The sequence below is a fragment of the Neltuma alba genome, unplaced genomic scaffold, assembly GCF_004799145.2.
Source record: "Neltuma alba isolate B1F8T4 unplaced genomic scaffold, ASM479914v2 tig00012135_pilon, whole genome shotgun sequence".
Taxonomy (NCBI): Eukaryota; Viridiplantae; Streptophyta; class Magnoliopsida; order Fabales; family Fabaceae; genus Neltuma; species Neltuma alba.
Genome location: NW_021636686.1, coordinates 410,003 through 424,862, shown reverse-complemented (window position 1 = coordinate 424,862; position 14,860 = coordinate 410,003). Strand labels below are relative to the sequence as shown.

General features: G+C 33.8%; 2 protein-coding genes and 1 pseudogene across 2 annotated transcripts; all 3 read right to left on the bottom strand.

The window, feature by feature from the left end:
* Positions 1 to 1,999: 1,999 nt before the first annotated feature.
* Positions 2,000 to 8,571, bottom strand: LOC114723363 (TMV resistance protein N-like; annotated as a pseudogene).
* Positions 8,572 to 11,412: 2,841 nt separating this feature from the next.
* On the bottom strand, positions 11,413 to 11,901 carry LOC114723351 (TMV resistance protein N-like). Its single transcript, XM_028909548.1, has one exon. The coding sequence runs from the start codon at positions 11,899 to 11,901 to the stop codon at positions 11,413 to 11,415; it is 489 nt and encodes a 162-aa protein (XP_028765381.1).
* A 1,125-nt stretch (positions 11,902 to 13,026) lies between these two features.
* LOC114723350 (TMV resistance protein N-like) lies at positions 13,027 to 13,908 on the bottom strand. Its single transcript, XM_028909547.1, has one exon. It carries the CDS (start codon positions 13,906 to 13,908, stop codon positions 13,027 to 13,029), a length of 882 nt encoding a protein of 293 aa, XP_028765380.1.
* Positions 13,909 to 14,860: the final 952 nt, after the last annotated feature.

The window sequence follows — 14,860 nt, the reverse complement described above, 5'->3', positions numbered from 1 at the left end:
GAAGACATTAGAATTAGAGTTACTCTCGCTCTGGATTTAGTTTACTGTATATTATCTATTACCCATTATCAGATAAATTTAATGCTTGAACTATTATTTTTTTATGTGTGAGAATTAGTTAAAGAGTAGAAACTTCTCCTTTGTGCAATGCACAAGGTGGTATATTTGATTAGATTTAATATTTTACTCCCTCCAGTCTTATATATAAGTTTCACTTTTAGAGAGAGGTTTGGTCCAAAATATCAATTTCATTTTTGAGTTTGTCTGAACATTTATTACTTTTTTTTTTCTATTTTGCTTTTAGTTAATTATATTTAGTACTTCCTCTCTTTCATTAATATTACTCCCATATATTCTTTCTCATCATTTTTTTTATTGCCTCTCCCATTTATTCTCTTAATAGATAAGGGCAAATTTTTTTAAAAAAAAAACATTTCTAACCTATTTATTTATTTTTAACTAATTTTAACTGTTAGTTTGTTAAATGTGATTTGATTATTTGAAGCTTATGTATAGGACCGGAGGGAGTAATATCCTAATTAATAGATATTATTACATATTGAATTTTAGGCATTTTTTTAATAATAAGTGACGATCTCAATGGCATTAATCCTTGAAAATATTAACTTTACCCTATCCATTTTTAAGCACAATATTTTAAGCCACAAAATTGTAAGTACAAAGTTAATTGATGATTGATTATGGTAAGAGAGAGCATCATTTTAAAGACTTCATAATCAGGCTAAGCTCAGCTTCTTAGACAAACTATTGTGTACAATCCTCCGACATCACAGCTATGTTGCATCAGCTTGGAGCGCATGTCAATGTGGGTTGGTATCTGCGACAAAGTGGCCAGCTTTCTGGTACAAATCGTAAGCCTGAATAAGAAACAAGTCAGTATCTCCGTTTTAATTTAATTTAATTTTGTTTGTTTGTTTCTCCATTGGAAATTTAGAATCAGACGCACCCTTTTGGGGGACTCGGAATATAGAGCTGAAAGCCTAGGAGCACCGGTTCAGTGCGGAGGATTTGCGCTTTGGCAGCAGGAGACGACAGCGTTTTGGGTGTATGAAAGCGGGAAATCCAAGATAGAGACAAGTGTTCCACGGGCTGTGAAAGAGAGGGCGAGGAGCTGTCGGGCGCTGTGCAGAGAAGAGAGGGTTGTTTGGACCCAGACGGCTAGACCCCCGCTCCTCATTCGGGCCAAGGCTTTGTTTTTAACCCTATCCGTGATATTCTGCTTCATTTTCTTTCTTGTTTAATTGAATTATTTGACTTCTCTCAATCTCCGGGGAATGATATTTCTCACTGGAAAACATGTGCCTTTTAAAATCAAGTGAGGTCTGTCGTTGTCTTTCTTTTTTTTTAAGATTCATTTCATAGCAAAAAAAATTATTTTTGATGAGAACAGATAAACAAATATTAGATTCAAAGACCTTTCCAATTCTTCGTAAATTCATAAGGGATACTCCTCTAAAGGAACTTTTGCTGAAGAGTCTGACGGAGTTTTAGTTTACAAGAAAGCATTATGTTGGAGAATGAAGAACCATTCGCATTGGCCTAATTGGTACTCTTTATGTAGCTTAGTGATTTGCAAGGGATTCTGACCACATTTATGTTTGACCGGAAGAAACAAATCGAACAGCAGTACTTTAATTATGCCTATGGCTCCCTTTGTGATCCATCAGAAAACTAAAACAGAGAGCAAATCCTGTACCTACCTCTATCTTTTGTGATCCTTTTATGCATGGGCCATTCCTAAGTGTAATATTTGTTTTAACATTATCCTTTCAGTGTTTTGGGTGAGTTTTTGCAGAACAAATAAATTCATGTTGTGTTAGAGAATTGATCTTCTTTTAAAAAAACAAAATAGAGAGAGTTGGTCCTTAGGTCACATTGTTGGAAAGGACAGCTTTTATCATTCAAATGATATCTGAAAAACGATAATAATCTTATGAAAGTCCTATTAAAGACCAAGGAGATTTATTGATTAGGAAAATTCTATGAACCAACAGAATGCTCTAGCTGACTTGTAATAATCTAAAATTGAAATGTCTATCAATTGGCAGTTTTAAATTTTGGGATCCTTAACTATCATTATCTTGCTTAAAAAGGTTTTAATTATCGTTTCCCCTTTCTATAAACTGTAGCACATATCAGAAGTATAGGGGCTATATGACAAACCCAAATCAGTTTTTGCGATAATGATGATTTTAATAACCTGCAAGGCCTAGAAGGCTAGAAGCATCATAAATCAAGTATGCTGCAATCATCTTCACAGGGAATTGAAGCCCAATACTTAAAACAAGCTCCACCAGATCGCCAGGTTGAAAACTTGAAATGATACTCTGCCATTCTGCATCTTCATGGAAAGTTGTCGAGTCTCCCTTAAGATGTTTGACAGTAACCCTCGTGTGGTTAATGATCAGGACATTTATGAGAAACTGTGGCATTGTGTTATCCATGCGAGAAGAATACCCAACATTGAGAAGCACCGCTTTCAACTGAAAACCTATGACTTGAGGTACCTTAAATATTACTGAGCGTCCTTCACACCTAAACATGAACCAATCGGGATGCTGATCACCAAGTAGGTTGGAATCATCCCACCCACCATACTTCCATCCCTATATTGCATCAACAATAGGAATCAAATAAATGTGCCCGAAAAAGGAAACAAAGTCAGGATCAGAAACATTTATTATAGCTTAAAAACTGAAGCCTTTGCATCCTTGTATCAACACATAAAACACACACACACACAGAGTATAGCTCAAAAACAAGAAAAAGAGAAAAACCTGCGAAATCTTCTCTTTCAACGACTCTGCTTTGTCACACTCTCCTAGTTGAAGTAAAAGAGAATTGATGGAATCTGCTAACCTTCCACTGTGAACTTGGTCATCATGGCCCTCAAATGACGCAGAAGCTTCCATATATGAGATCTGGGGTGTATCTCCAGTTGATTCCAATCCCACAAATTCTGTCTCATACAAGGCATCCAAGAGTCTTACCATTCTTTCATTAAATCGAAACTGTGATCGACATTCCTCCCACGTTCCTTGGAGCTTCACAAGGTCGCCCAAAAATGGAGATAGGCCATGGTAGCCACTATTTCGTCTAATTGAGATATCTATAGAAAATATGCTCTGCACAAATTTTTCAATACAGGATTGGGGAATATTATTGTTAGGTGACATCCAAGACCATATGAGAGAAGGAAACATATCTTGTCCTCTTCCTTCATGACCAGGGAAAGATACATATCCATGCTTAAGTCGTTCCAACCTTGCTAATGAAAAGGGTACTTGTGTTATGGCAATATTATCTGCCATAAGAGTTGTCAAGGACTCCATTTACTCAATATCTTCTTCTAAATGGTCAATCAATGAACAACCAGACAGAATGAGAGTTTTTACATATTTCAACTTGTAGATGCTTCTAGGAAGATCTCTAAGGCTCTTGCAATCTTTTAGATTTACATGAAGAAGATTTTTTAGATCTCCAATGCTCTTGTGAATATAAATCAAGCTTGGACAATCTTTCATTAATAGCCTTTCAAGGTTTGGAAGTTTTGTAAAATCAGGAGTTTGTGTCAAATATGATGAATAACTGAGATTGAGTGTCTTCAACATCTCTAGCAGCTGCAAAAACATGCAATTTTCAAATAAAAAATTAGAAACTTCATACTAGTAGAATTACATTATCAGCAATATGGAATATCTTCATACACAGTAATAATATAAATATATATACCTGGGGCTTTTTCCAAACAACTTTGAGGTTGCTATATTTGAAGTCAATAGCAACTAATTTTTGTTGGTATAAACTTTGTGGAATGTATTTTAACGGAAATCTATGCCAACAAAGCCAGGTGAGCTCTTTGGAAATATGTTGATAATCTCCTTTAAGATTCACATAATCTAGTTGGAGCAATCTAAGTTTCTTCATCTCCTTAAATGCCTCAGAATTAATGACATATTCTCTATGTGTTTCTGGTACCTTCAAAGTAAGACCCGTAATAGCTTCGGTTCCCTGTAAATAAGTAGGAGAAAAAATGTTGAGTAAGGGAAACATTTATATATCTCTTGATCGTGCTTCTCATGTAAAAAATTGCTATAACAAAGGCTATGAAACTTGTAATGTAGCAACGCAAAAGGAAGATCATAATTGTATTTTAGAAAAAGATAATGCATCCCTTGGAAAAGTAAACAATATATCAAGAAAATCCTTACTGTATGTTTTGTTAACACATCAAATGCATCTTTGTGAAACCATAGTCTGCTACGTTCCTTAGGATCTTTAGGTGGGTTTCCGCGAATTATTTCTTTCCCCATTTCTTGTAATAAATCATGCATTTCAAGCTTATTATTCCGACCAACTTTTACTAGGCTTCGCTCTATGAGGATTTGTAGTCCACTTTCTGCATAAAGTTCACAACCATCTAATATTTGTGTAACATAGTTCCTATCCTTGTTGATGAAAAAGCAGCATATGTCAAGGAAAATATCCTTCTCTGTATGATCATCCAATCCGTCATAACTTATTTTTAACTTTTCATGTACGTCTTTATTAGGAATCCTCTGTAGTTTGGACAATACACCCTTCCATCGTTCAATTGTTCTCCCACGCAAACAAGAACCAAGGAGTTCAAGTGCCAGTGGAAGTCCATCACAGTAAGCAACTACCTCTTTAGATAATTCTATGAAGGTTTTAGGGGGATCTGCTTGGTTAAAGGCATGCCAACTGAAAAGCACAAAGGGCTCTATTCCATCCATTTCTCTCATTCTATACTTATGGTCAGCATTAATGACATCAAGTAAATGTTCATCTCTAGTTGTTATGAATATTATACTTCCAGGACAAAACCATTCAAGACTCCCACAAAATGCATTTATCTGATTGATATTATCCACATCATCCAACATAACAAATGTTTTTATGGAGGGAAATCTTTCCTGAATAATTTTTTTCCCTCTATCAATGTTAGGCATCTTGAAAACTTCCATTTTAATGATATCAGAAATGAGTTGCTTTTGCAAATTAACTAGACCATTAGCATGCTTTGAATTTTCTCTTATATTTGCAAGAAAACTTCTTGCTCTTTTGAAATTGCGACCAATTGTATTATAAATGCCCTTCGCAATAGTTGTTTTGCCGATGCCTCCCATTCCCCAGAGGCCTATGATAAGGGGTCTTTGGGATCTCTTTTCTGACCATTCAATTGTCACTTCATGAACTCTTGACTCTATTCCCACTGGATGCTTAGCAACAAACAATTGTCCAATATCTACTTTTTCTGAAACAGTCTCAACAATAGTCTCAATCAACTCACTTTCAAGCCTGTCAATATTAAATATGAGTGAAACAATATCATCAGCCATACAAATATCATAATGATCAGAAATAAAACCAACAAGACTTACTTTTAAATAGAACAACTTTTAGTGGAACATTAAGAATAAGAGATGGACCAATTTAGCTACTAAATATTTATATGCATCATAGGAGAACTTTCAAGTATTGGATAAATGAATGGGATTATTTGCTGGAACCGAATAGGAGAAGGCCAATGGCACAATAACAGTGTGACATTAATTAATATTGACCGGCGGAGAGTATAGGGAGACCTCACATGTTTATTATTTAATTTAATATTTTCTTCTTACAATTGGTGAGATCTACTTCTTTAATATGATATCAGGTAACGCTGGCCAACAAAAAATATAATATCAGATAACATTGTAACATTCATTCATGAACCTATGTATAAATCTTTAAACGTTGGATCTTGAAACATATTTACAACAATCAATCAATCAATGGATATTTATCCATTATATTATTAATTTTTTTGCCCCATTTATATTATCAACACTGCACTGGTATATCCATCCCATGAGATTATGATATGAGTAATATTATTTATAATTTATGTTTCATAAATAAACGGTATGATTGTTAGAGCTTTATATTATGTCTCCATTATTTATGCAGGCAAAACATGTCAAAGCACAGAATTATTTATGAAATAGAAAGGGGTTAATCCAATTATTTTGTAATAAGCACTTGACGCCGTATGGGAAACTACTTTGAGTCTGATCAATAATCATTTCCTTTTCTTTCTTCTTTTAAATGAGAGTTAGTCTGATTAGATTATTAAGATTATTACCGATATGCTGAAGAAGTAAAGCCGGCAAGTTTGGTAGCTGCCGTGAGTGCCCGCCTCCACCGCAGAACCTGATCACTCCCCCTTCCCAACCTTTGCTCGTGTCCTTCCATTGCTTCACCATATGTGCCTCTCTGATTACGAACATTTGATGGATCTACTTCATAGAATATGGGCATAACCACCTGAGCTAGACTTCTTTTACACTCCATTATCTTCACCAGTTCATCTAGACACCACCAGGAAGAAGCATAATCTGGAGAAAAAATTACCAACGCAATTTGTGATCTTTCAATTGCTTGCCCTAATGAGCCAGAAACCTCTTTTCCCCTTTCAATCCCTGGATTGTCCATGAAAGCATGGATTCCTCTCTGTTTTAGTGAGGTATAAAGATGAGAAGTGAAACCACGACGAGTGTCTTCACCTCTGAAACTTAAGAACACATCGTAATGGAACCACTCATCAACTTGTGACTCTATTCTCATTGGATGCTCAGCCACAAATGGTAATTCTTCAATGCCTAATTCTCTTGAAACAAACTCAACAATTTTCTCAATCAGCTCACTTTCAGACAAGCTGTCAACATTAAATTGAGACATTGGTGAAACAATAATTAGCATCATTATTTATTAGAAATAAAACAACAAGAAAAATTTTAATGGACCATTAAGAATAAGTGATGGACTAATTTGCCTACTAAATATGTACATTATTTTTTGACTAAAGGCAAGTATTAACAAACTGATGTTACAAGCCGTGCTGAATTCATGACTTGCCACTTTCAAGAAAGCATTTAATGCACTCATGAGCTACAACAAGCTTGCTACTGATTAATTATGTACATGTGCATCAAAGGAAAAAAGAAACCAAAGAAGTCTCCAAAAGGCCAAGGGCAAATGTAGGTTGTTAATATATTTTTAATTTTATATGGACCGTTGTCTGCTCATATTTTAATATTATAAACAATCGTAAGTGACAATTAAACCTGTAAAATTAAATGTCAACTCTTTCATCCCAGAATAGTGTAGTAGAATGTATGCGATAATATTCTTGTTAGAAGATCGTCCAAATGCAAATTTTCAACATATTTTTCAAAATCTTCAACTTGTCCATTTTGTCTTTTCCTTTTTAAAAATAAATTTGATATGAAGATTCCTGGTGTTTTTATTTTATTTTTGTGCATACTAATTAAGTAATGCATATCTATTAACTTCAATTTAACAGAATTTCAACCGAAGCTATGAATATCTTTGAAAACCTGTCGGATTTTGAAATTTCAAAAGTGATCTAAAAGGAAAATTTAAAGATACGCAAGCATAAGCATGACGGACGAAGCTGAATTAAGATGAAATCATATAGATCCTAATTTTTGGAAAGTCAGGCAATTCGGTTCTGCTTCATTTGAATCTAAAACTGAATGAAACGAACATAATTCATCGAAAGGAATGTACAATTTAATTTCTTCAATATCTTTAATTGAAAATAAAGCAGAAAGATCATAAAGGAGAATCAGCCAAATTAGCAACAACAACAATAACAACAACATCATCATCATCATCTAAGTGACAAATTAGTGAAGTGTAATTTTTACTTTTAATTCTTAATAAAAAAAATGTATAGATAATTTCATATTTATTAACTTCAAAAATTTGGAAGCATGCATGGAGGATAGGTTTTCATTCAATCCTCATCATCAGGGAGATGAGTACCGTGTTCCAAGTAAACATGCCTCTAAAGAGTTACGAAGAAGATGAATTATTCATGCAAGCAAACATGTCCAAATAATTCCAAAAAGTATAGAATTATTTATGAAATAGAAATGGTTTAATCCAACAACCTGCTGTCCTGAGTAAAGCTGGAAATGTTCGTTAACTCTGAGAGTGCCTGCCTCCACTGCACCACCCCATCACTCTCCCTTGTTCCCAACCTTTGTTGGTGTAGCTCCATTGCCTCACCATATGTGCCTCTCTGACCACGAACATCAGACGGATCTACGTTATAGAATATGGGCATAACCACCTTACCTCCACTTTTTTGACACTCCATTATCATCACAAGTTCTTCCAGACACCATCTGGAATAAGCATAATTTGGAGATAAAATTACTAATACAATTCGTGATTCAACAATATCTTGAAATACTTTTTCAGAGATATCTTCTCCCTTTTCAGTCTTTGCATCGTCCCTGCAAGCATGGATTCCTCTCCGGTTTAGAGCGTTATAAAGATGACAAGTGAAACTGCGACGAGTGTCTGTGCCTTTGAAACTCAAGTACACATCGTAAGTCCAGGAAGAACTGGAAGAAGAAGAAGACGAAGGAGCAGCCATGGATAATTGCGCAATACAACGCTTCAACGGATCACAATTTTCTCAAGATATATCGACGCTAGCTATCTACGAGATATTGTTGACGAGGGAAAAATATATAATTGATATATATATATATATATATATATATCAGCATCTTTGTTTAGGCTCCTATGTATGTTACATTGTACTTGGGCAAGCTAGAAGGTTGATAACTTAATGTATGTTTTTGTTTTTTAAATAACCGTAAGTTGATCAATTCAAACATGATTGGATTAGTTGAACAAATTGAAAGATAATACACACGTAATCAGAAGTAATAATAGGTCAAGTGTTCTTTTCTAATGGTATATTAACGTGTTATTAACTGGTTCTGAATAGATCAAACTTGCATTGAATTGATTAAAGTTACATGCCCTCATCTTATTACGACCTCTAATCCTTAATATAAAATTTAAAATATTAAATTTGATTTTTAATATAAGACCTCAATTTGTTTTGTCTTCCATTTTCTCCAAAATATCCCTATTAATTAATTGTAAGAGGTTCCCATTGAAAAGTATTTCAATGCACATGATTAAAAATTCAATATGATAGTGTAGGAAGGTCAACACATGTTTGTGATAAATAACCAACCTAACTAATTTTTTAATATCTTCAAATTAATCATTTAGCTTTTATATTAAAGGTGCGATGAGGTAGCACTTTGTTAGTTGCACTCCATATGAACTGAGCATACACAAGACATGCCGCAACTTGTGCCAGAAGTCAGTCAATCATAATTTAGTTTTGATTTATTAGTGATGCAAAAGGGAACTAGAGATAGACATTTGAAGCCCCCCTTTAACTTATTTTCTTTAATTTTCCCCTAAAATTTATTGGGAACAAAATCACAAAAGTATACCTTAAAAGCCTGAAAATGAACTGATTAGTGTCACGAACGTCTCATATCAGATCTCACAATGGAAGTAAAAAGCCAGAAGATGCCGTAAATCAGAACAGTTCACCTCCATATGACAATCTGGTTGCCTACTTTTTCATATTTATAAATTAGTTGTAATCATCACTGTATATAATTTCGAATGTAAAATTAGTGAAACGATCTCTTTGCAAATTAAAAATCAACTACCCAAAGCACTGGTATAATAATTTATTATTCTATACTTGCCTGTCATAATTACTTACTACTTCAATTATATTATATCATTTTGGTGATCTCATAATTAGGTTAAGTTCAGCTTCTTAAGCAAATTGTTTGTATAATCCTCTGACATCAGTTCGCCAAGCTGCGTTCTTTAACCCAGTGGGCTGGGTTGGAATCTCTGAGAAAGTGGCTTTATAATTAATTCATTTATTAGCCACCCAAGTTTAAATACGAATTCTATACAAAAAGTCTCAATTAAAACAAAAAAGATAGTAGTAGTCGATAATAATTTTCTTCTCTTGGGCCTGAAGTCAGTCAATTATAATTCAGTTATGATTCTTTCTTTTATGTCTAGTTCTATGATATCATTCTCTTACCTGCCGTTTCATTATTATACATACATCGTTGACGACGAAAAATAATTTCATTCTATATACTATGTCTGTTCCCATATAAATATAATATAAGAAAAGAGATAATGAAAATTTTGATCTTTTAATATAGTTTTGCCCCTGAAGTTTACTCTTTATCAATCAAATCTCTTCAAGCATAGTGAGTCAGGTTAGAAAGACCCACTTTTTGATAGGTTGGCGTTCAACAAACTCGAAATCTTGAACCCATTGTGAGTGAGTTGGCAGGCCAATACATTTTTTTTAGAATTTTTTTATTTTAAAAATATATGCCTTTAAATTCTCAAATTAAAATATAAAATTTTATACAATAAATACTAATTATTTTTATATTTTTATAAAATCACATAACTAACCTTAAAACTTAAAAATATAAACATGTAATCTATTTTTAATAAATTTGCAATTTCAACATTGACCAACCCTTACCGGAGAAATTCCCAAGCCATCGGTGTTGAAGCTCTGGTTGTTGGCACGCTGGAGGAGCCGCCGGCGACCAACGATAGAGAGGGCTTTTTTTTTATGAGGATAATTAGGTCATTTTACAAAAAAACCCTAATCTTAAAAAAGTCTATACAACTTTATAGGAATTAAGCCATTTTGAAGGAGCATTTTGGGAGTCTCTAATTCTGATGATCCTTAATATATGTCTTTCTCACTATTATTTGTCCGTCGTTCTTATAATTTTTTATTGATGTTCTGTTAACTGGTCAAGAAAACAGTATATCAATGAAAAATTCTTACAATATGTTCTGTTAACAAATCAAGAGAAGTTTTGCTAAAGTATGAATTTTATTTTTAGTTCTTAATAAAAAATATATATCGATCATTTCACTTTTACTAACTTTAAAAATTTGCAAGCATGCATGGACCAAGAATTTTGCAAACATATCTCTAAGAGTTAAAGAAATGAAGAATTTACGCAAGCAAACCCGTCCAAAAAGGTATAGATTAATTTATGAAATATAAAGGGGCTAGTCTCCAATAACAATAAGTATGCAATGATTTTCTAGCAAGTGAGGGAAATTTCTGATAACAGTAGAGGCCATATATTCCTTTGGTTCTATTTATAAGTCACTTCCAATATAAAAAACTTTAAACTTCATTAACTCTCATTTAAAATTCAATAACTTTTTAACTTTATCCCTATTTAATATTCATTATACTTTATATCAATAAAGTCAACATAATATTAAATGAAAGGTAAAACTGTACATCCATATAAAAAATTTCTTTTAATACACTATAAATAGGATCGGAAAATATTTGTTCTCTCTACTCTGTAAATAGGACAATAAGAGTATATATGAAAGCATTTTGAGTGTGAGCAATCATCATCATTTCCTTCTTTTTTTTTTCCCCCTAATGAGTGCTGGTTTCGAATGTTACCGATTTGGCGAGGAATTAAAGCCGGAAATGTTGGCAGCTTGGGTAAGTGCCTGACTCCACTGCATCACCCGATCACTGCCCCGTCCCAACCTTTGCTCGCGTCGTTCCATTGCTTCGCCGTATCTGCCTCTCTGATTACGAACATCTGACGGCTCCACGTCATGGAATACGGGGATGACCACCTGAGCTTGAGTTCTTTGACACTCCATTATTTTCACTAGTTCATCCAGGCAATAACGGGAAGAAGCATAATCTGGAGTGAAAATTGGCAACGCAATTCCTGATCTTTCAATTGCTTGCAATATCGAGCCAAAGATCTTCTCTCCCCTCTCAATCCCTGGATCATCCATGAAAGAATGGATTCCTGACCGTCTTAGAGCGTCATAAAGACGAGAAGTGAAACCATGACGGGTGTCTTGGCCTCTGAAACTCAAGAACACGTCGTAAGTCCAGGAAGAACTTGAAAAAGAAGAAGACGAAGCCATCGCCGCTTATGGACGGAATCAGGCAGCAGGGGCAATAACACGCTTCTATGGGTCGCAATTTACAAGACATAGAGTATCGATGGTAACTACGAGAAAGTGGCTTTATAATTAATTCATTCTTTAGCCACCCAAGTTTGAATGTTTTAGTGCCAAAAGCCTGACTTCAAGGAAACAAATCAATTTCATCTTTTTGGGGGCCCGGAAGTCAGTTAATTATAATTTAACGTCATGTCTTCTAAGTAATTTCTAATTCTAATGTATCACTTTCTCTTTCCTTTGAAAACCGTTTCTTCTCTGCCATACTCCCTCCATCTTCCTCTCATAAAAAACAACTGTATATTATCCCCATCTTACCTCTATTTATGAGAAAAACTTGCAAAATGTCTCAAATTTTATTGGTTAGTTTTCTGTTTTTCTCCCCATTAATTGCTTCTTTTAATACTCACTATATTTATTATCTCATTTATGAAATCATCATTCTTTTATGTCCTTATCCTCTCTCTTACATACTCCTCCCGCAAATAAGATTATTTTTGAGAAAAAACTTGCAGTTTTTATATGTTTATTATATTTAACCGATTTTAACTAATTTTTTTCTTAAAAAAAAAGGAAGGAGTGCTTATCTACTCTTCTTGCCTATATACTCTCTTTCGCTCAAAGTATGAGCCTTTCTTAAATTTACGTGTACCAATAAAAATAATTAAATAAAGCATTAAATTTGTATGTCATGAAATTCAAGTGGTTTCAAACATTACATTACTGAAGACACTAAATTTGTACCCCCCAATGCTAGGAGTATTTATGAAACAGGACGTCTTTTATTTCTTATTTCAAAACTAAATGTACTTGGAGCATAAGATTTCATGGTAAAATTGTATAGAGAAAATTGATAAAAAAATGACAGTAATAAAAAATAAAAACATTCCATTTGAAAAAAAGAAAATATATAAACTCAAAATATGCACTAAAAACATCTCATCACTCATACATAAAAACTTGTAAAATTAAAAAAGGATAGTAATATACTTGGATAGGCTCGGGACAGAACATCCTATGTCAAAAAACGCGGACCGGAATGGTACATTTCTATCCTTATATTGATAAAGAAGCAACAAACTCTATATGTCAAGAAACGTATTCTTCCCCATGTTCTAAACCTTCAAAACTTACTTTTAACTTTGCTTGTCTCTCATCATTTGGAATCCTTTCTAGCTTGGACAACACATACTCCCATTCTTCAATTTCTCTATCAAACAAATGAGAACCAAGGACTTCAAGAGCCAATGGAAGTCCACCACAGTAAGTGACTGCATTTTTAGAGAGTTCTGTGAAGTTTTCAAAGGGGGCTGCTTGCTTAAAGGCATGCCAACTGAAAAGGTTGAGAGACTCAGTTTCATTCAATCCTCTCATCCCATACTTATGGTCAGCTTTAAGCACATTAAGCATATGCAAATCTCTAGTTGTTATGATTATTATGCTCCCTGAACAAAACCATTTAAGACTCCCACATAATGTGTTTAGTTGATTGACACTATCCACATCATCCAGCACAACAAATGCTTTTATGTCAGGAAATCTTTCCTGAATTATCTTTTTTCCTCTATCAGTGTTAGCTATCTTGAAAACTTGTGTCTTAGTGATATCAGAAATGAGTTGCTTTTGCAAATTAACTTGGTCATTAGCATGCTTTGAGTTCTCTCTTATATTTGCCAGGAAACTTCTGGCTTCAAACTGACGACCCATTTTATTATAAATGGCTTTGGCAACAGTTGTCTTGCCAATGCCTCTCATCCCCCAGAGGCCTATGATAAGAGCTTTTTGGGATATATTTTGTGACCATTCAATTGTTAGTTCATGAACTCGTGATTCCATTCCCACTGAATTCTCGGCCACAAATAATTGTCCAATGTCTAATTTGTCTGAAACATGCTTAACAATAGTCTTAATCAGCGTACTTTCTTGCCTGTATACAATATTAAATATCCGTGAAACTATAATCAACATCATTGTCAGAAATAGCAATAAGACTTATTTTTAAACAAAAAAATTAGCTGATCATGAAGAATAATAGATGGACTAATTTAGCTAGCCGCATGCATCATGAGCATTTGCTGGAACCGAATAGGAGAAGGCTTCCAAAGGCCAAGGGCACATGGAGGCTGTAATTTATTTTTTTGGCCAAGCATGGAGGCTGCAATTGGAACTACGTTAACTTTTGCTCGATTTTTACTTTACATAATAATTGGGCCATTGTCTGCTAATATTTAGCTCAATATAACAGGACACTATTAAAATTAAGTATTTGTCCAAAATATAGTGATCTAAAATTATAAATGAGTCGTTGAAATGTTGTTGGATTTTGAAATTTCAAAAGTGACAATTTAGTGATCTAAAATGTTATGCGAAAATTCTTTATATATATATATACATATAATTATATGTGTGTGTATGTATGGGCAAATTCATAGTCACATTTCAGGCAAAAAAAATTCAAATTAAAGTTACACAAGCGTAAGCATGAACAGATTTGAATTAAGATGTGAAACCAAACTGAGATAAAAGGTCAAATAGATCCCACTTTTTGGAAAATCCGGCAATTCGGTTCAGTGTCATTTGAATCTAAAACTGAATCAAATGAATATAATTCATCGAAGAACGCACAATTTCTTCAATTCCTTTTATTGAAAATAACGCAAAAAGATAGGAAAGGAAAATCGGCCAAAAAAAAATAATGAGGACACATAATACTCTTAGTGACGTTATTAAACTTCATTTTTAATTCTTAATAAAAAATGATATAGATGATTTCATTTTGATTACCTCACAAAGTCCGCAAGCATGCGTGGCGGGATCACTAAATTTTATATACAAGATGTCTCTGAGAGTCCCAAAAAGAAGAATTTATGCAAGCAAACATGTCCAAGTATAGAATAATATATTTAAAATAGAAAGTGGGAAG